The sequence below is a fragment of the Gekko japonicus genome, unplaced genomic scaffold (genome assembly GCF_001447785.1).
Source record: "Gekko japonicus isolate JY-2015 unplaced genomic scaffold, Gekko_japonicus_V1.1 scaffold1406, whole genome shotgun sequence".
In the NCBI taxonomy this organism is placed as follows: Eukaryota; Metazoa; Chordata; class Lepidosauria; order Squamata; family Gekkonidae; genus Gekko; species Gekko japonicus.
The window spans coordinates 340,998-361,485 of record NW_015160254.1 but is presented as its reverse complement, the minus strand read 5'-3'; the positions used below and the strand labels follow the sequence as shown (position 1 = coordinate 361,485).

The 20,488-nt window shown below is 43.7% G+C and overlaps 1 protein-coding gene across 1 annotated transcript in view; it reads left to right on the top strand.

Moving 5' to 3' along the window:
- Window positions 1-20,488, top strand: part of PACS2 (phosphofurin acidic cluster sorting protein 2) — a 110,931-nt gene that overhangs the window by 31,481 nt on the left and 58,962 nt on the right. Inside the window, exons 6-11 of the mRNA XM_015414377.1 lie at window positions 196-320; window positions 5,629-5,656; window positions 6,665-6,822; window positions 15,057-15,147; window positions 16,273-16,397; window positions 19,211-19,343. Of these exons, the coding sequence (XP_015269863.1) occupies window positions 196-320; window positions 5,629-5,656; window positions 6,665-6,822; window positions 15,057-15,147; window positions 16,273-16,397; window positions 19,211-19,343 (660 nt within the window). The remainder of the gene's footprint in view (window positions 1-195; window positions 321-5,628; window positions 5,657-6,664; window positions 6,823-15,056; window positions 15,148-16,272; window positions 16,398-19,210; window positions 19,344-20,488) is intronic.

The following is a 20,488-nucleotide window of genomic DNA, read 5'->3' as shown; positions in this document are numbered from 1 at the left end:
AGACTCTTTTTGCCAACATAAATCGTGAGCCGTTTGAAGCAGGAATAGCAAGATGAGCTTCCTGTCACTATCTTAATCTTCTGAAGGAAGTGGTAGCTAAAAATGTGATCAAGAAATGTTAGCGTTTATGTGGGAAAACGTAAAGGCCTAATAGATGGAGTTTTGAATTGGGAAACCTTTCACCGCTCCATTCAGTCGTCCTACGTTGCTACCCAGAACGAGGAATTGTCACTCATGAGTGCAGCAGTGGAAGTCAGGATTGAGGTATGGTCCAGGCTGGGCTGTCAACCTGTCCCCTTCATCAGAGACGGCAGTGACAGGTGAGGTGTGGAGTGAGGGACTGTACCATGTACTACCTTACCCCCCCCCCCCCTTCCTGGTTCAAATCAACAACTGAGGAGTCCATCTTACCAGCAACTCCCTTACCATTTGGAGATTAGAAAGATCTGGTGCTAAGCAGGATCCAAAGCTTGGACTGTTTTCCTGAGGCCTCTCATCACTTCAGGGATGGCACAAGGGTAAGAGCTAGAAGTTCGAGTGGGAAGGCTGCTGTCTAGCTTTGGGAGTATGACTAGTACTGTTGTTAATGATGCAACTAGACTAAAGCTGAGAAGACACTCAGTGGCTGACATGAATAGATGCATAAAGCAAAGTCCAGAGATGTACGACACATATAACAGGAACATGGAATGTGGGAAGTATGTGTCCAAGTAAGCTTGAGATTGTAAAATGAGAAATGGAATGTTTAAACACGGTAATCCTGGGTGTGAGTGAAGGAAAGTGGACTGGGTTAGGGTATTTTTCAGTGAGACAATTACAAAGTGTTTTACTCTGGAAACGACAAGAAGAAATGATATTGTTCTAGTAGCGTGGAGAGACGTAGCACGAGCAATTGGGGGCCATAATTGCAAAGCCTGCTTGAATAACATCAGACACACTTCACAGAAAGCCTGTTAATATAACCATCATTCAAATTCATGCTCCCACTGCAAATGCTGAGAAGGAAGAAATTTAAAGCTTTTATGCAAGTGAAAGTGCATAAATTGATCGAACACCTAAAACAAGATGTGCTGATAATCATAGGTGACTGGAATGCAAAAATAGGAAGCCAAGCAGAATCAAACATTGTCAGAAAATTTGGACTAGGATTATGAATTGAAGCAGGAGAGTGGCATATAATTTTATGAAGCCAGCACTTTGTTCATTGCAAATAACATGCTTTGGGCAAGTGAATAGATGATTGTATATGTGGACATCACTGGTGGCTACTAGAGAAATCAAACTGGTTCCATAGTTGGAAGCAGAATATGGAGAAGCTCTATTCTGTCTCCTAAAACAAGACCAGGAGATGACTGCGGTACAGACAACAAATCGTTAATATCAAACATTAGAATAAAGCTGAAGACAAGCAGAGTGCCAAAATATAATCTAAATAACACCCTGAAGGTTTTAAAGACCATGTAAAAACCGGTGTTTAAAATTAGGCAATAACTTTGTACAGCTAAAGATAGTTAACTATCATGATGATAATGTTTTCTGATCTCCCTTTTTCCTTGTATAAAATTGGGAAATGGCGATAAAGGTTTAAATAACATGTCGAATTTTATTTGAATTAGGAGTTTAAACCTTTTGCTTTACATGCTTCGCCTGATGTTTTATTATGGCATATTTGAATTATAAGCTGCCTTGGAGAAAGACAACATACTTCAAGTAACTAAATTGTGTTTCAGAACTATAAATAATCAGATGCCCAACATGAGTTCTCTTCAGGGCTCTGTTCAACACCCAAAGTGTTAACATGTTGGAAGCAACAGTCAAGTGCAAAAAGTTTTTTTTCAGCATTCCCACAAATGTTCCTTTTTTTCCACTGGAAAAATACGCCTTGGGGAAAAAATTGGGAAAGCCCCCCCCCCAATCCTGTTTGGGTCTCTAGGTTCATCAGAAGACATTGAATGGCTTTAGGTATGAACAGATCTTCATGCAGAGAGAAGCAAAAAGTTAGAGCCTTCCTCTCCAGAGTAACGGGAAGGTATCAGTTCTGTTTGATGGGGAACGGGTTATAGCTCAGAAGTACTAGCCCAGGACTTTCTTACATGAATTCAGTAGATTAAGCCCATTTCCTTTCTTAAGCTTTTTATAGCTAAAACAATAATAGCAAACTTCTTTCTCCTTAGGATTTGGATGATGATGATTATGAGTTGGGGAAGCCAAGGAAGCCGCGGAGGTCAATAGTAAGAACACCATCCATAACCAGGGTGGGTGGAAATTAATTTTACTACTTTTAATGGGTTTAATGATGGATTTGTACAGGACGTATGAACTATTTATTCAGTTTAAAATATGTGTATCCTGCTATCTTTCCTGGGACTCGAGTTGGCTACTGGTTATAGCGTTCCCTTTGGAGAAATCAAAAAAGAAATATCAGATTGCCTTACAATTTAGACGTACATTAATACACGGCAGAATAATCATACAAGCAAAGAAAATTTCCGAATGACTTACACACAAAAGATATTGTCAGATTTGGGTTACCTTTGGCCAGTTGCCGTTTCTCAGCTTCTGCCTACCAAGGTTGTTGTGAGGATACAGTGAGGAAGGAATCATAGAATCATAGAATGTTAGAGTTGGAAGGGACCTTGCAGGTCATCTAGTCCAACCCCCTGCACTCTGCAGGAGCATAGCCGAAAGATAGCCCTACATACCTACAACATACCCTGAAAGATGGTCGTCCAGCCTCCGCTTGAAAATGCCCGGCAAAGGAGCATCCACCACCTAGAATAACTATGCATGTCACCCTGAGCTCCTCGGAGGAAGAAAAGGGTAAAAATACGATAGATTGCATATGGATGAAAACATTTGCCTGGTGATAGGAACTAGGTGATGATGATAACAGATCGGTATCAAGTCACTGTTACCTGTTCTAGCAGCTTTCGATAAATGTAAAGATGAGAGGTACAGCACTCTTAGTAGGTGGGCATTGTGGCTGAGGACCTGGGCTCCGGAGCATACAGAGCATTGTTCAGCACTGTTCTTGTCCTCCCCGTGTGCAGAAGTAAACAGCTCGGTAGCATGCATGTAGGGAGCAGTGGTCCCTCTAAGCTGAGTTAGTGTGAGCTAGCTCACAGTTTTTTAGCCTCCGGCTCGCACATTTTTGTCTCAGCTCAGGAAGGATGGCTCCGAAGCAAACTAATTGAATCGCTCACTCACAACTTTAATGCCAGTAGCTCACAAAGTAGAATTTTTGCTCAAAAGACTCCACAGCTCTGAGGGAGCATTGGTAGGGAGGCAGTGGATAGACACACACTGGTTTCTATTCATTATAAAAGGCAAATCAGATGGCATTTCAGAAACAGGTACAGCCACACTTAAGAATAGTTTTAGGTAGAGTCCAGGGGTCCCCAGCCTTTTTGACCCTGTGGGCACCTTTAGAATTCCGTACAGCTTATAGGATGCAACCTCAAAATGGCTGCGACCTGAGGCAGAGCCACATACACAGGGGATGCCCAAGAGAAGAGGGTAGTCAACAATGCAACGGAAAAGGGGGCTGAGAGAGACCTTCAGTGGTCAGTCTGAAGCTCTCCTGGGCAAGAGCCCCATCCTGTCCCACCCACTTTCTAAAAACACTCTGTGTGGGTTCTAAAAAAGGTGCGGGCAGGAAACCCTCTTTTTCCTCCCATTCTCACATATGGTTTGCCAACCTGGAGGCCTTCTTGGGTAGCCCATAAAAGAGGCAGCGTATGCCACAGAAGGAGCTGCGGTGGCTCAGCGGTTAAGACGCTGAACTGCAGGCTGGAAGATCAGTAGTTCAGCAGTTCGAGACCTGAGTGCCGCATGACGGAGTGAGCTCCCGTCTCTGGCCCCAGCTCCTGGGAACATGGCAGTTTGAAAGCAAGAAATTGCAAGTAGATAAATAGGTACCGCTTCAGTGGGAAGGTAACAGTGTTCCGTGCGCCTCGGTGTTTAGTCATGCCGGCCACATGACCATGGGGTGTCTTCGGACAGCGCCGGCTTTTCGGCTTGGAAACAGAGATGAGCACCGCAACCCTCGAGTCGGATTCGACTGGCTTTCGAGCAAGGGAACCTTTACCTACGCAACAGAAACAAACAACACAGAAGCAAAGAGGGAAAGGGGCAGAGTGGGTCAAAACAGCCAACTGATTTAGGCACTTAGCAGTAGTATTTTGTTTCAACATGGTGGGGAGGTTGTCTGCTGAAAAGTCATTCTGACGTCAAGCATTTCGATTTACAGCAGCAAAACTTCAAGCAAAAAGTGGTGGCGTTGCTGAGAAGGTTTAAAGTATAGGAAGAGGTAAGCATGGCCGTCCTGTTTTCTTCAGCAACTTCTTTAACGTTGGGCTTAGAGATTAATTTATTATATTTATCTGTTTATTAGATTTATATCCCACCCTCCCCGCCAGGGCGGGCCAAGGGTGGCTAACATGGCCGTAGGCATTATAAACAGTAAGACAATAAAACAATGTAATAATTTTAACAATTTAAAATCAAACAAACCCTTTAAAATGCCATTCACATAAGACAGCGGAACTGTCTTAAACATCCACCACAGGGAAAACAGCAGCTGGAGTCAGGCTCCTTAGGGCTTGAGTTCTTTCATATGGGCATAGATGTTAGGCCGGCGGCCAAGAGTGGATGGTAGGGCGTAGTATTCAGTTAGGTGGTAAATCATTTCGTGTGGCATCTCGAACGTCAGAAGAGCTCCGTCTTATAGGCCCTGTGGAATTTTAATAAATCCCGCAGGGCCCTGAGGTCCTCGGGGAGCTCATTCCACCAAAGCAGAGCTGCCACAGAAAAGGCTCTAGCCCTGGTTATGGCCAGCCTGGCATCTTTCATGCCGGGGAGAACAAGAAGGTTCTGTGAACCTGACCGCAGTACTCTCTGGGGAACATATGGGACAGGGTGGTCCCTCGGGTATGCAGGCCCTGGCCATATAGGGCTTTATAGGTAAGAACCAGCACCTTGAAGCGAACCCGGCAGGGCTATTTTTGGGCAGGAAGGCACAGGAATGGAGTTCCGGCTGGCTTCAGAGATGGCCACGCCCACTATAGCCAAAACCTCTGTGTGCGTGGCTACAGAGGGAAGGCCTGGAGAGCAACCCCCCTCCGGTGACTCTGAGGCGGGCGGGCCAGGGGGGCCCTGACAGGCCTTCTCCGACCTGTCCAAGGGCCAGCTTGCCCGGGCTCCCCGCAGCCGTGGGGGGCCCAGGCAAGCCAAGGAAAGGCATGGGGGTGTGGCCTAATAGGCTAATGAGCTGTGCTGTCAGGGTGTGGCCTAATAGGCGAATGAGGTTTTGCTGTTGGGTGTGGCCTCTTACGCTAATGAGTTCCTGCTGGGCTTTTTCTACAAAAAAAGCCCTGGAACCCGGTATGCTGTAGGTAGCCAGATGGGCAAAGCAATCCTGGCAACATACCCCCTGGAATACCCACATCTGTGCTGTCACAGGGGTTCACCCTGACAGTCTGCTGTCATGTGTCTGCGGCACCTCTGTGCTGGTGGAACTCTGCAGTGCAGCATTGCTCATGCCCTGTGCGGGTGTAAACAGCCCTGACACTGGTATAAAGCCCAGTTACACTGGCGTTGGCTCCCTGTGCCAATTGTTTCCCCCCTTAGGATGGCGTTGATAATTGTGTATGTATATGTACGTATATATATTTAAATGTTGGTCTTGTATAGCCATGTTAACAACCAGCTGGGCCTCTCCTAAACTATACACAACGAAGCTTGGATGGATTAGCAAGAGAAACCTGGCCGTAATATATATCCAGTCCTAGCATCATCTTAGACAGTGTTTGAAATACAGAAAATTTCCAGATATTTTGAACCCATGCAAAAATCCTTTTTTTCAGATTCTTCCAGTAAAAAATGGAAATATGAGGGGGAAAATTAAATATATGTGTTCTTTACTATAGATTATTAAAGTGATTTTATTATTATAATTTATAAAATATTAAATGTGAACTATTTTAATGCTTTAGCATAAAATGCTTCATTAGTAACTTAATGTATATAGTTGTATTGTTTGTGTATTAATGGAATTTAAAAAAAATTGAAAGCTTTCTGCAAGCAAAAGCGCAAATTTTTCATGTATTTCTTTAAAATCTTTATATTCCTGTTCTTCTTCTGAATATCGGAGGACCCAAAGTGTATCCTCAATATGTGTGAAAGCTATGAACTGCTGCAACCTGTGCTATCTTAGTGCATGTATCTTAATTTTCTCCATCTGACAGCAAGGGGAAAACTAAATTGAAAGTGTATTATTTGGACAGACACAGTATTGTTTAGTCACAGTAGGACTGACAGAACATGATCTTTTTAGTAATGTATTATGTATTGTTGGCAATATTATTCACATTTAAACAATAAATGTATTGAAAATATGTTGTATGTTCTTTGAAATTGCCATTATCCATTGCTGTGGATTGTTTTACATACATTTGATTGTGTTGTGCATTTTAAAACCTTGTCTACAAAAGCACCGCACTCATTTCAAAAGAGCAAATATTCCACAGGAGGATTTTTACATGTTTTTCTCTATGAAACGTCTTAGGATAGAGACCAGTCTATGCAATTACAAGCTTCTGGAACTCACTGAAGGGAGAGAAATGAGGTAAAATAAAGGAATAAGCTGTTTGTGGTTTGTGCCTAGGTTTTTGATTCTGAGCAGGATCCAGCTGAGCATGTCGCAGAAGCTGAAGAAGACCTAGACCTTCTCTATGACACGCTTGATATCGACAACCCAAGCGACAGTGGCCCTGACATGGAAGATGACGAAAGTGTTCTCAGCACGCCGAAACCAAAGCTAAAGTAAGAGGACCTGACATTGATTAGCAGCTTTGCAAATTCTTAGACCCATTGCAGTTGGGATGGGGGGAGCCAAGGCAACCGGATGAGGGAGTTAAAGTGGGAGGGGTCATGACATTAAACAGAGGTAGCATGTAAAGTTCAATCAGTGTGGTCTCTACTCCATCCCTCTGTTTGATAGACTTAACCCTATACAGTAAGTGCAGTGCCCATGAGTAACCTAAAGGTAAAGGTTTCCCTTGCTCGAAAGCCAGTTGAATCCGACTCTAGGTTGCGGTGCTCATCTCTGTTTCCAAGCTGAACAGCCAGCGCTGTCCAAAGACGTTTCCGTGGTCATGTGGCCGGCATGACTAGATGCCAAGGCGCATGGAATGCTGTTACCTTCCCACCGAAGCAGTACCTATTTATCTGCTTGCACTTTCTTGCTTTCAAATTGCTAGGTTGGCAGGAGCTGGGACCAGAGACGGGAGCTCACTCCGTCATGCGGCACCCGGGTCTCGAACCGCCGAACTACCGACCTTCTGGTCTGTAGTTCAGCATCTTAACCACTGAGTAGGGGTCTTAACCATGAGTAGGGGCGTGCAATTTTTTTTGTACTGGTGTTTTTCAGTTCGGGTCTATTGGGCCCCCGAAAAAATTTCAGGATTCCTAAAAAATCCCGGATCCAAATACCGGTATGGTATGTGGGTCCAGGATTTTTCGGAAATCCCGAATTCTTTGGGGTCCAATAGACCTGAACCGAAAAATGCTGGTAAAATAATACCAGCCTGATCCTTGGCCTGGCTTGGCTTCTCCTGCCACCCGGTTTAAACTGAGCCGCTGGAGAAGGCAGCGCAGAGCTGCGCCAGCGGGGAGCGATCGGCTCTCTGCTGGCACAGCCGATCCCAGCTAAGCTGCCCTTTCCCGCCACCCAGTTTAAACCGGATGGCAGGAGAAGGCAGCATAGAGCTGTGCCTGCAGGGAGTGATGGGCTCTCCGAAGGCACAGTGGTCCTGGCTGGGCTGCCCTCTCCTGCCGCCCCCTTTAATGGCACTGGAGACGTTTTTATATTCCAAATTAACAGAATATTTTATTCATCATAGAGGGGAAAGGTCAGGTGAAATCATGGGTTGAAATTTCTGATGTAAAACCAGTACATGCAGAGACTTTAGCTCTTATGATTCAGGCTAATGAGAGTTTCTTAAGCTATTCAGAGTTACTTAAAATCTTTATGTTGAGTGGCTTTTGTTCCAATGTTTCCCCCAAACACTCCATTACATTTTCTTTGAGTATTCTCTGACTCCTTTGGTTCTAGAAGGCTGGTGCATTCTTTCCAGTACCCAGACACCTTTTCTTGAAAACCAGTACTTGTCTTGAGTTTTTATCTGACTCTTAAGGGTTCTACAGGCAGTTTCTAACTACACCTAGCCAGGAATCTCTGCACTCTTCAGAGCTAACTCCCTGTTTGACTGGGTAGGAAAATTCTCCTCTTGCTAGAAGATCTATCCCCTTTCTTTGGCCTGATTGGGAGTTTCTGCCAGCTTTCCCCAGTCTGTGTTAAACTGCTCTCAGTCAGAGCTGAATTCCAAAACTGTCAGTACTCGACTCTTCTCAGCTAGGGCTTAAATCAGACCACATCCCTCCTCAGCATCCAGTTCAGAAGTCTTTCTCTGCTCAGCTGATGCTAATCAATCAGATCTCTTGGAACAGCCTGTCACTGAAGGCTCTCTGTCTCTGTGAAAAATTCACAGTTCTTTATCTAGAATTCACAGTCCTTTGTTTACACAGCACTTCTACGCTTTTTAAAAGTGCAGTCCGTCACAGGGTGTTTTTCAGAAAGTGGCAGGACCTTTGCCAATCCATTACAGCAAAGTTTGACCATTCATCCACTTCCTGTCAGTGGCTCTAGTGAAGTGTTCTGGAACCTGGGTGACCTCAGGAACGTCTTGCCTTTCGAAGGCATGCACAAAGCAGGCTCCATTGTGAATATTGGAAGCTGCCAAGTTCTCAGTGTAGATCCACAAGGATTGGGGAGAGGTGTTCTCCCCATGATAGAAGAGTGGAGGGTAGTTGACACAGCAGTAGGTTGTCAGGAGTGCATTGGCTGTACAACGAATGAAGACAGATCGGCAAGCAACTGGATTGACTTTGATAAGGAGACTATGAATGACTATGTTATCAGCAGGGAGAATGCAGGATTGGACACATGTAACCCTTTCCCACCCCCAAAGTAATCCAGTGCAGCCAACGATTAATCAGAGGCTGGAAGTTCTGATATGAAAAGGAGACAAATGAGATCTTGGGTGCGCAGTCAGAATTATAAACCTTGGGGTGACATTGGTGCGACTGCCATCTTTCACGGCGTCGCCACCCATGAATTTGAATGATAGCACTATACGCAAGGCTTCTACTAAGCAAATGAACTGGTCTTTAACTTTTAAATGTTACTGCTGTACAGCACCCAGTATATTTTTAGGAGTATTAAAAAATGTTCTTTTTTGTAATTTTCAGCTTATATTCTGCCTGATTCCAGAAGTTTGTGATTATATGTTAAACAAAAAGTCTTAACATGTTTTGTAACTTTTCCGTTAATTTTAAATGGTGAATCAGGAGCTGCAGAGAGATTTCTCTGAAGTCAGTGCAGTGGGAAGACTAGAAAATCTTTTTTTTAAGTAACTGAACAGTTTGCTGATGAAAGAGGTTGGGATGCGGAAGCTGTTGCAGTACTTGTCAAGAGAGACCCCCCTACGTAAATAACTGCACACTCTTGGTTTCATCTTTCATTTTTTTCTCCTCAGTAAGAGGAGCAGGCAAGGACAGGAGTTTTGAACCAGTCTCCTCAGGGAGAGCCCCATTGGTAAAACAAGGACTGAAGAGGCCCCACCTGTTGTGGTGAGGTGAAGAAAAACTTCAGTATTTACTCATTTCTGTGGATTTGGATCAGACTTTCCTTTAGTGGCAAATCCTCAGAAAACTCATCACTTTTACACACAGCTGGTCTTTCTGTAGGCGACAGTCTTTGCTGCATCTGGAATTCCTAGTAAACAAAATGGTATCAGTTCACTTTATTCATTTGTGTCAGCAAAAATCCTTAAAACAATAGGGTAGCTGTTAAAGGAACAATATATAAACGCTCATTAAAATACAAAAGTACATCAGTTTGCGGCACAAGGAATGGTAATATGTCAGCAACTTATTTCTTACTTTCTCAGCTGTGTTAGTGAATAATATTATCCTATAGATAATAAACACTGAAATAATCAAGGAGATTATGAATTTTGGGCCCTGTGACATCCAGTAGTTTACCAATAAATGTTGCAGGAATCTCTCAGAACTGTATGAGCTGTTGTGTATTAAAGGCACAGCTTGAAAACATAGATTGATGCAAGATCTCTGGGAGGGGTAAGTTCCCAAACATACCATTGTCATCAGTTGGTTGAGCTTATATAATAACAGAGTTCTCAAGATGTAAATTTAGATTTATTAGATCTAAATGAAATCTACAGATCAATTATATTCTGACATCAGCCTCTTCCCTGTTCAGAACAATCGTACGTGCTTTGGTGTTTGGTGTAGTGGTTAAGTGCGCGGACTCTAATCTGGGAGAACCGGGTTTGATTCCCCACTCCTCCACTTACACCTGGCCGGATGACCTTGGGCAAGCCGTAGTTCTGGCACAGCTGTTCTTGAAAAAGAGCAGTTTCTGTCAGAGTTCTCTCAGCCCCACCTACCTCACAGGGTGTCTGTTGTGGGGAGGGGAAGGAGTTTGTAAGCCGCCCTGAGACACCTTTGGGGAGTGAAGGGTGGGGTATCAATCCAATCTCTTCTTCTTCTCTTCATTCATGCAGAAAATAATTTTGACATAATGGTGTTTTGGAAAACATTATTTCCCCCCCAGAATAATATCAGTATTCTCCTGCATAGGCAGGAGGGCATCCTTTGGAATTACCCTCTTGGTGCAACAGGACAGTGGACCAGCTTGCCATTGCCATTGGTGCCATTGATGACATCAATTATGACATTGATGATATTGTCCATCCTCTATTGCAGAGGGGTCCTTCTCTCCCAACCAGCCCTGGCTTGTAGCATAGACATGGTCTACATGTGAAGCAAACTGAACAAGGATTAAATGAAAAGTGATAAACCCACAAACCTCTGAACCCCTGATAGATGGTTAGAAAAGGATAGGTTATTTATTCTTGAAGTTGAAAGTTTCAGGAATGATCTGTAGTGGAACAGCCCCTCTGATCCACGAGTAGGGTTGCAATTCCCCCGGCAGTGCTGGGGAAACCCCTGATTTTCAGGGCTTCAGCCCACTGCTGGCCAGCTGGCTGGCAGGGGAAGCCCCACCCCCAAACAAGGAGGTCACCATTCAATGTCCTGGATGCAAAGACGTCACCTGGAAGTAACATCATCGTGCTGGGACGCTTTGGTATATGGGCAAACTCTATGGTTTTGAGGCCGAAAAAAATCCCAGAGCATCCCCCACACGACGTCCCTGGCGTGATGATGTCACTTCCGGGTCACATAAACGTGTCCCACCCCGGAAGGCCCCCCTCCCCCGAAGTCCCACATTCCAGGCAAGGTAAGACCTGGCAACCCTTATCCATTAGTGCGGCTCCATTTGGCCTTCTGAGGCATCTTGGCAGCAGGGATCACCAGAGTCTCTGCCTGGTAATGTGCTGTTTGCCCCACCTGCCTGATTATTTGTATTGGTTTTCGTTCTACTGGTGCCACCAACTGGCCGTTTTAGGAATTACCTGCCAAGAGGATGAGTGCTCTCAGTTTCCCTTCCCTCCTTGCTGTTCATGGCTTCTCCTAGTGCCTATGTCTCCTGGTACCCAGAGACTGGTTACCATGGGGACGGCTTATCGCATTTGTACACTCCCAGGGGAAATTTTACAGCTGACTGCCTCCCATCCCCTATTGTCTGTTTTGAATAGCATATTTGAATGGTGGAGGTCTGTGTGGCACTCCCAGCATTCGAGATAGTAAGAGTATATTAAAAGTAACACTTCCACATGCATATTCTCTGCACAGCAGTGGACTGAGCAAAGAATAAAAAAGAAAGATGTAAATATACAATTCCGCTGTCTCTCGCTCTATATACATCCATCTGGTCTAAGGCAGGCTCTTTAGCTTTGAAGCTATAATGGTCTGAAAGCTTCCCATTTCTTTTATAATCTTTGCCCTGGCAGCCAGCCTTTTCGTCTGCTCTATAGTGGCAATGGCTGCCATCAAGCTGGAACTCGGGTGTCTGAGCGCTTTCCTTCAGATGTATTCAGCCAAGATGAACCTGCAAAAATGGATCCCTCTTCCTCCATGCCAAGGGATTTTTAAAATCTCTGCTTAATCTTTGTGGGTCAAATAATATTTTATTGAAATCTTGAGGAAGAAACTATCTAGCCTCTCATCCTGTGGACTAGTGCCTCTGATTCTGACTGATTCCTTTGAATCTGAATGGCTGGTCGCTGTTAAGCGAAAAATTTCACTCTTGGGGTATTCTCCTCAAGCGCTTTTGGAAATGGGTGGTGACCGAGCTAAGTTAGAAATAGCAGAGGATCAAGGACACCGAACGCCAACTAGATCTACAGGTGTCTCCAACTTTTATAGCGCCAACTAGTAATAAATACATTGTTGCACAGGCCCCATATTTAGATGTTCTGGAGTCCCGCAAACTCAGAAGGGCTTACACTTTGGCTAGATGCTCTGCCTTACCTTCTGCAGTTCTTGAGGGCAAATTTAAAAAATTACCCCGAACAGAGAGGTTATGTATGTGCGCGTTGGGGGAGATTGAATCTCAGGAGCATGTATTCTTAAGGTGCCCGTTATTTGAAGAGGCGCGCACAAAACTCATTGAGTCTTTTTTGGCAGGCACGTCTGATCAGGATAAGATGGAAAACTTGTTTTTTAACCTTGAACATACAGCGCTCCATCAGATTGCAAAATTTTGCTCCTTGGTTATAAAAGCTCATCAGTGCCCTGGTTGTCATTTCGGTTAGGACTGTTTGATTTTAACTTTTACTCTTTCCAAGTCATCTTAGTTCTTTTCCTTTTATCGTGTTTTATTGTAATCTTAAGTCTGGTTTTAGCGACCAAAATGATTGTATAATGTTATTTTTTAGTACCTTGTTGCACTTTGGAAATTTTACTATTAGGCCATTGTAGTTTATTTGTATTTCTATGGTTTTATTTTGCTGGCTGGGTGCCGTAACAATAAAATTCATAGCCTCTCATCCCCCAAGTCTGTGTTCCTGGTGTTATGAGCTGACCACTTTGTTGTCTCCAGCAAAGAAGGCCCCACTGCTGGACCTCCTGATGGCACCTGGTATTTTTGGCCACTGTGTGACAGAGTGTTGGACTAGATGGGCCATTGGCCTGATCCAGCATTGGCTTCTCTTATGTTCTTATTAGCATTTCTAAAGCCCTGACCTGGGTAGCCCAGCCTGGCCCAATCCCATCAGATCTCAGAAGCTAAGCAAGGTTGGCCCTGGCTAGTGTTTGGAAGGGTGACCTCCCAGGAATACCAGGGTCGTGACGCAGAGGCAGGCAACGGCAAACAACATCTGTAATATCCCTTGCCTTAAAAGAACGAGTCTAGCTTGCTACCTAGTGGTGCATAACGCTAAAAGAGCTAGAACTTCTGGCTACCAGACAATCTTAGGATCTCCTGGCTATTCTACACATAATGCCATATGATGATAAGAATGATAATAAGCATTTCTAAAGCTTTGATGGCTGGTACTTGGCAAGGCTTGGGAGCAATTGAGCTTCCCCCCTTCCTGCCTGTCCTCTGCCAGGAATAAAAAATAAATAAAGCTCAGTGTGGAGGTTTTTCAAGCACACACTTCCAAATAAAATACATTTCTCCTCATAATCCATTGACTTAGTTTCCTACAATGGGGTTTCTCCCCTTTGTTCAGCAACACATGGTCATGGATGCGATTGCAATGGAGCGCTGGTGTGAGAGAACTCCCAGAGTGAAGGAAAGATGGCTAAGAGAGCTTCTCTCTCACGGTCAGTGGTTTGTAGCATCTCTTCTTGTGAGACATCTTTCTTTCTCTTTGGACCTCTCAGGGTCTGTGGCTTAGGTGTGACTCTTCTATCCTTTGGTTTTCCCTGGGTAGGCCATCTGCCTATCTACAGAGCTGGGCTGGCTCTGGTGCAGGGAGATTAGTCATGCACACTCCACTTTTCCCTTGTGTAGCTGTTAGCCTGCAGAAAGCACTCTCTGAGCGTGTACAGAGGACAGACCCAATTATCATGACTATGACCTAAATCCTGGGGGTGTAAGGCATTTTACCACAAGTGCTATAGAACTGACATTTGTAGCAGACGTGCTGACTATAAACAAAGTGCCACAGACCCGTAGAAAGGTAGAAGGTGCCTCACAAATGGAACTGGGTGCAGTACTCTTTCAAAAACATAATAATCATTGGCAACTAGTGACGTATGCATTCAGGTCTCTCCCTGAAGCTGAAACTAGGTGCACACAGATTGAGAAACAGCTACTGAGTATAGTATTTGCTTGTATAAAACAGTGGCTTTGGAAACAGACTATAAACACTTTATAGCCCATTGTAGGTTTATTTAGCAAATACCAAAATTTCTACTGAATTTATTTTCCGGAACAAACTACTTCAGCTCTGACTACAGTTGATATTGGCAGTCCATCTTCTTCCTCTTAAGGTCTCCTTTACCATCTCTGGCTCTGTACTGCTTATTTCAAAAGATGTTCCATGGCAGTCTTCAGAGGACATACGAAGAACCATGTCCCATTGCCAGTTTTGGAGATGATGTGAAAGAAATGTTTAAAGGGGCATGTGGTTATTTGCATCCTGCTTTGAAGGTTGACCTGACTTTTAAAAATGGCTATTGCTGGCTGTTTTAATGGTTGTTTTTATTATGTCTTGGTTCTATTATTACTGCTCTTGGTTTCCAGTTATCTGGGAGAAGACCAGATTTAAATACATATCTTAGATAGTGTGGAAATTCTGGGATGTGCGATATCAGGAAATACTGATCTGTCCCTTAAAGTTTTTGGCTAAGGTACTATGGAAAAGCAAAGAATGGATTATAGATTATAAATCTGGAGATTTTTAAAAACTTCTTTAATATACTCTTTGAGCCCTTTATAGGTGTATCCATATCCTGAGCAACTTTTTCAAGTGAATCCCAGCGTGGTATAGGCTTGAGTTGTCCATGCGTTTGTCATTAACTTGCATTCCAAATTGTCTTGTTTTTTTTCCTCACTGCAGGCCTTACTTTGAAGGCATGTCTCACTCAAGCTCTCAGACAGAAATTGGGAGCCTCCACAGTGTGAGAAGCCAGAGAGAGCCACCCAGTCCTGTAAGTGGTCCTTTTGGTATTGTTACAATGCAATTCAATAATGCCAGTTCTGGAATAAGAGAAATTACAGCTTTGGTTCCATTTGAGATTATGTTTATTACCTTTTCCTGATAATTATGTGCCTGGATGCATTTCTGCTACATATGGGGAAATGTAGTGTTATTCTCACCACATAAACAACGGTCATCCTCAATGTTATATATTTGACAAGAGGTTCGATTGATTAATCATTTTAGTCACAGTTTCTGTCATCAAGCTAAGAAGGTAACCTCGTTAGTGAAAATAAAATGGCAACTTTTCAGAACAGATTTGGTGATTTAAATATTAGCCATTTTTTTTCCATAAAACCTTCCTCAGATTTACAGTTTAAATCAAGTAAAACATCATACATCTGCGGGGTACTACATTTCTTATCTCCCAAGTAACAACCTTTCAAATTTAATTGGATCCCCTGATATTCCACCAGACCACATTACTGATAACAGAAAGCTTCTGACAGGAGCTTCCTTGGAGAGCATGGACCTCCTTCCTAGCAACCTGAAATTCTCTCCTCAATTATACTTCCCAGCATCACAATGGTTGGCTCCTCTCCTGCTTTTCTATAATCTCATTGGATCCCTTCATCCTACTGATTCATCAGCCTGTTCAAATCCAAGGTTTAAAACTGAGGTTCTGCTGGTCAATGACAAAGCTGTGCAAGGTCCAAGGAATCAGCCTGTCCTTCAGGGGACTGCACTCCCCTAGAAGGAAGGAAGGAAGAAGTTTCATAACTTGGGGGGTGCTGCTGGATCCTGGCCTGTGACCGGAGTTTCAGCTCTCTTCTGTGACTCATCATGCTTTTGTCATTTTCAGTTGGTATGTAAGTTGTGGTCATTCCTAGGAAAGGATGATCTGGCCACAGTGATCTGTGCCCTAATCACAGACTTGTCAAACCACCATCATCTGTGCCATCTGCTCTGTGCTGGTTAAGATCCTTGGCAAGAACAGAAACAGGAAGAAGGTTTTTATGTCCCTTCTTAAATAAGCTTGATTTGAATAGACTAGAGGTGTGTCCATTATTCCTGCCAACGTTGTGTGTCTCGACCACAGACCATTCTTTCTCACGTCTTTTTTTTATGTCGATAGGAGAATCTTCAGCAAGAAGACACACTGGAAACTGAACAAGTGTCCGCTCTGGATATGTTCCTTGAAAAGCTTCCACCAAGTGGCAGAATTACAAAGACAGAATCTCTCATCATTCCATCTGCTAGGTAAAATGCCTAACTGTAAGAGTTTCAAAGCCGTTGTCTAGAGATATGTGTTTTGACCCTAAGTCTTTTGAACTTGTGAACAGTGGCTTACATTGCTTCCAAGCCAATTCTAGGTTTTTTTCCAGATCAAAGGGTATTCTGTCCCCTTGTGCTATGTAGATTGTGTCTGACAGCCTGGTGACCCACCTACAAGGACCTGGTGATGAAGTGGAGCACTTAAAAAAATTAGTCAAAGTAAATATGCAAAGTAATATCGGAACATTGCAGTTCCCAGTTTTGCAGAAGGACAGAATATGCTGAAATAGTATTCCTTTAAATACAGTTAAAATAATTTACTTAACTTGTAAATCATTCAAAATACTCAAGCTTTGACAGTCCATAAAATCAGTCGGATAGAAAGCCACAAGTACGATTCCACTCCCACACGCTCTTCCTTCCTTAAACCTGAAATTAAGAGAGTTCTTAACTGACCACATTCAAATCGAGAGGTGGAACCTTTCCCTTTCTTCTTAGTATTAAGCAGTTCTTTCATCCGTTCAGTTAAAGATACCTCCGTCTCTTATTTTGTCCCATGTTCCTTGAAATATCCTAGTATCACCTCTAAAGGTACTATAATTCCGGGGTTTTGCTGTGTACCCCCCCCCCCGCGGAAACTGGACCCTCCTTCCCAAAACATGAGCACTCTGAGACTTATATCCCTCAAAGAATAATTTTTATGACGGACAGGTCGTGATTGAGTTTAAGTGCTGGTTCACTCATTACAGTTTATTATTTAAAAATCTACTGTGCTTCATTATCAAAACACAAATAGTAAAACTTCACTAAATATTGCAGGAGAAAATTGTACCATTAATTTATTAAAAAACTAAAACACACGACAGTCGTGATCCTTAAAATCCGGTGCAAGTAGGACTTTGACTTGCAACTTTAAACAAACTGGAAGACATAGTGATAGTTTTAGCCCTGTCTCATAGCTCTAGCCTCCTACTCCGTGTTGGAAGACCTTCCTGCAGGTGCAATTCATCTGGCCTTGGAAACGAGAACCAGTTTGGTGTAGTGGTTAAGAGGGCAGTTCTCAAGAGAGCTCTCTCAGCTCCACCTACCTCACAGGCAATGTTCCCTCTAAGCTGTGGAGTCCTGTGAGCAAAAATTCTACTTTGTGAGCTACTGGCATTAAAATTGTGAGCGAGCAGTTTGCCTACTGCATAAATTAGTCAGCTCTGGAGCCTTCCTTCCTGAGCTAAGACAAAAATGTGTGAGCCGGGGGCTAAAAAACTGTGAACTAGCTCACACTAACTCAGCTTAGAGGGAACACTGCTCACAGGGTGTCTGTTGTGGGGAGGGGAAGGGAAAGGAGACTGTAAGCCACTCTGAGATTCTGAGTGAAGGGCGGGATATAAATCCAATCTCTTCTTCTTCTACTAAGATAGCTGGGTAGTCCCTGACAGCTCCTTTTATTCTACTAACATTTCACCATTACTGTTTCCTTCCTTTGAACATGCCTGGAAGAAACCTTTTTGTTTTTATGCTAGACTTCAATATACATGCAGTTCAAAAAGAGGCATGCAGCCTTTTCTGATCTTGCAGTATTAAGTGGGTGCAACTTTGTGATATGTTGCTGCTAAACATATAGGTTTCATTTGGACCTAATCCAAGGTTCCACAGCAAGTAACTCTTCACACACGTTTCCTAAGAAGCGTTATGCTTTATTAGTGTACAAGACTGGTACCATGTCCACAGGATTATTGTTAGGAATAACTAGAAGACGGGAACATCCCAATACATATAACTGGGCAAGGCAATTAGCTAAGCAAATGAACTTCGAGCGCGCGGGCACGGGAAGACTCCTGGCGGGAGATTACATAATGAGCAGGAGAGTCGAAGGGTTTCATGAGAGCAGAAAAATTCACACCAAAGGTGGACCCCAAGCCCTTCCTACTTCACAAGGCCAGACTGATAACGTCGTCTAGCTCCCACGGTCTCCCTGGCATGTTTATGGCAAGCTGCTGAGCTGCAAGCAAGCGGGAACAGGGAAGGGTATACTACACAGAAATGGCAGCTAGCTGACATAATCCAAGCTCTCCAGAGGACCATTTTGATTGACAGGCTGGGTGTGAGTTTGCTATATCAGAAACCTCCAAGTGAGATGTCATTTCGATATTGAACTCTTCTCAGCCATTTTCAGTTTATTGTTTTTTAAATAAAAGGTAGTTCATGAGGTACAGCAAAGAACTAAGGAGTTCGAGAGCCAGTTTGGTGTAGTGGTTAAGTGCGCGGACTCTAATCTGGGAGAACCGGGTTTGATTCCCCACTCCTCCACTTGCACCTGCTGATGTGACCTTGGGTCAGTCACAAGCTCTGGAACAGCTGTCCTTGAAAAAGAGCAGTTTGTGTCAGAGTTCTCTCAGCCCCACCCACCTCACAGGGTGTCTGTTGTGGGGAGGGAAAGGGAAAGGAGTTTGTAAGCCGCTCTGAGACTCCAAGTGAAGGGCGGGGTATAAATCCAATCTCCTCTTCTTCTTCTTCTAAATCACGGAAGTGAATTTATTATAAAGTTGCTATATGCAGCATTTTTAGGGAAAACCAGAATGCTGAAGCCATCTTGAATGGGTTGGTGGCTTGTACCACGTAGCTTCCTCCGTGCTTTAATGAGAGCAAACTGTCTGCAATGTCAGTGGCACATAGACGTAAAGGAAAGCATGACAGTTCTGCGCCTTGCCTCCCCCCCTCCCGCTGTTCTTCAGGAAAGTTGCAGCATCTGTGCTGTCATCTTTGTTTTAGTGGTAAAGACGCAAACATTTGCTTCTCGGCAGATCTGAGGCGAAGCAGGCAGGTCGCAGAGGCAGAAGCACATCCCTGAAAGAGAGGCAGCCGGCGAGGCAGCAGAACGAACGGGCCAACAGCCTAGACAACGAACGGTCTCCAGACACCAGGCAGCATTTGCAGGTAAGAGGGGCACTTCAGGAAGCCTCCCTTAGGTTGTGCTGCATTTGAAACTGTGAAGGTTCTTTGTAACATATATATTTTCCTAAACAATCCCAATTTTACAAAATGTTTCAAGGGGAATATGAACTGGCAGCCCCCCTCAAAGTGTAGGTGAAACGAATATGTTCCCACCTTTTAAGATTGTGCCCCAGAGACTCAGTTGTCAAGGGAGCCCTTCTTGCCCGATCTCAAGAAAGCTGATCTCCAATTTCCTTCGTGCTCACTTGACATATGGAGCAAATATTCCTTGGAGCAGTGAATCCTGAATAATAGACATTTCAGGGAAATTTCAGTCAATTGTACAGGTGATTCGGCAATATAATCCTGTAGAGCACATCTGGGATTTACGCCAGATAAAACCAGTGCCCTGAGACTTCTCCAAAATCATAGAGAACATCTGCTGAGCAACAGAATCTTAAGACTCTGAAGGTAACACCAGTGCTTCATCAGTATATAAGAGATCCTGAGAGAGAGTTGTAATGTATATGGCTTATTCAGTAACTTGTTCCACATGTCCTAAAGCCAGAGCAAATAACATGAGTGAATAAGGGACATGCAGTGTATAAAATGGAAAAACTATCAAATCAAAGAGCAGGCTTTTTGATAAAGATCCTTTATCCCCAAAATAAATTCCAAGAGAAAACTGAAATCCCTCATTATGATGTATGGCTTCCCTACCTCAGCCTATCAAAAGACCTTTTCCTGCATCTCCTAAAACCAGCAAAATTTTGTGTATTATCCCATTAATATCACAGGAATGTCACTAAGGAGCCATAAATGATTGTGCCTTGTTTCTGTGACAGAAATTCCTGCTTGAATTATCTTACAACTGATTTGAGAATGCATTCAGCTCATGTCCGCTCCCTTGTCCACCATAACGGGAGGTAACACTCCTCCCATTATATTATATCCAGGGGTCATTTTGTAGAAAAAGAGCGGCAGGAGCTCATTAGCATATCTAATAGGCTATTCGTATAATAGCTCATTAGCATATGCCACACCCCCTGACATCACCGGATGGGCCATAGAATACAACGGAGCGGTGGCGCGACTCCAGAGAGAAGGAGTTTAAACTTTAAGCCCCTTCTTGCTTTGCTTCCCCCCCC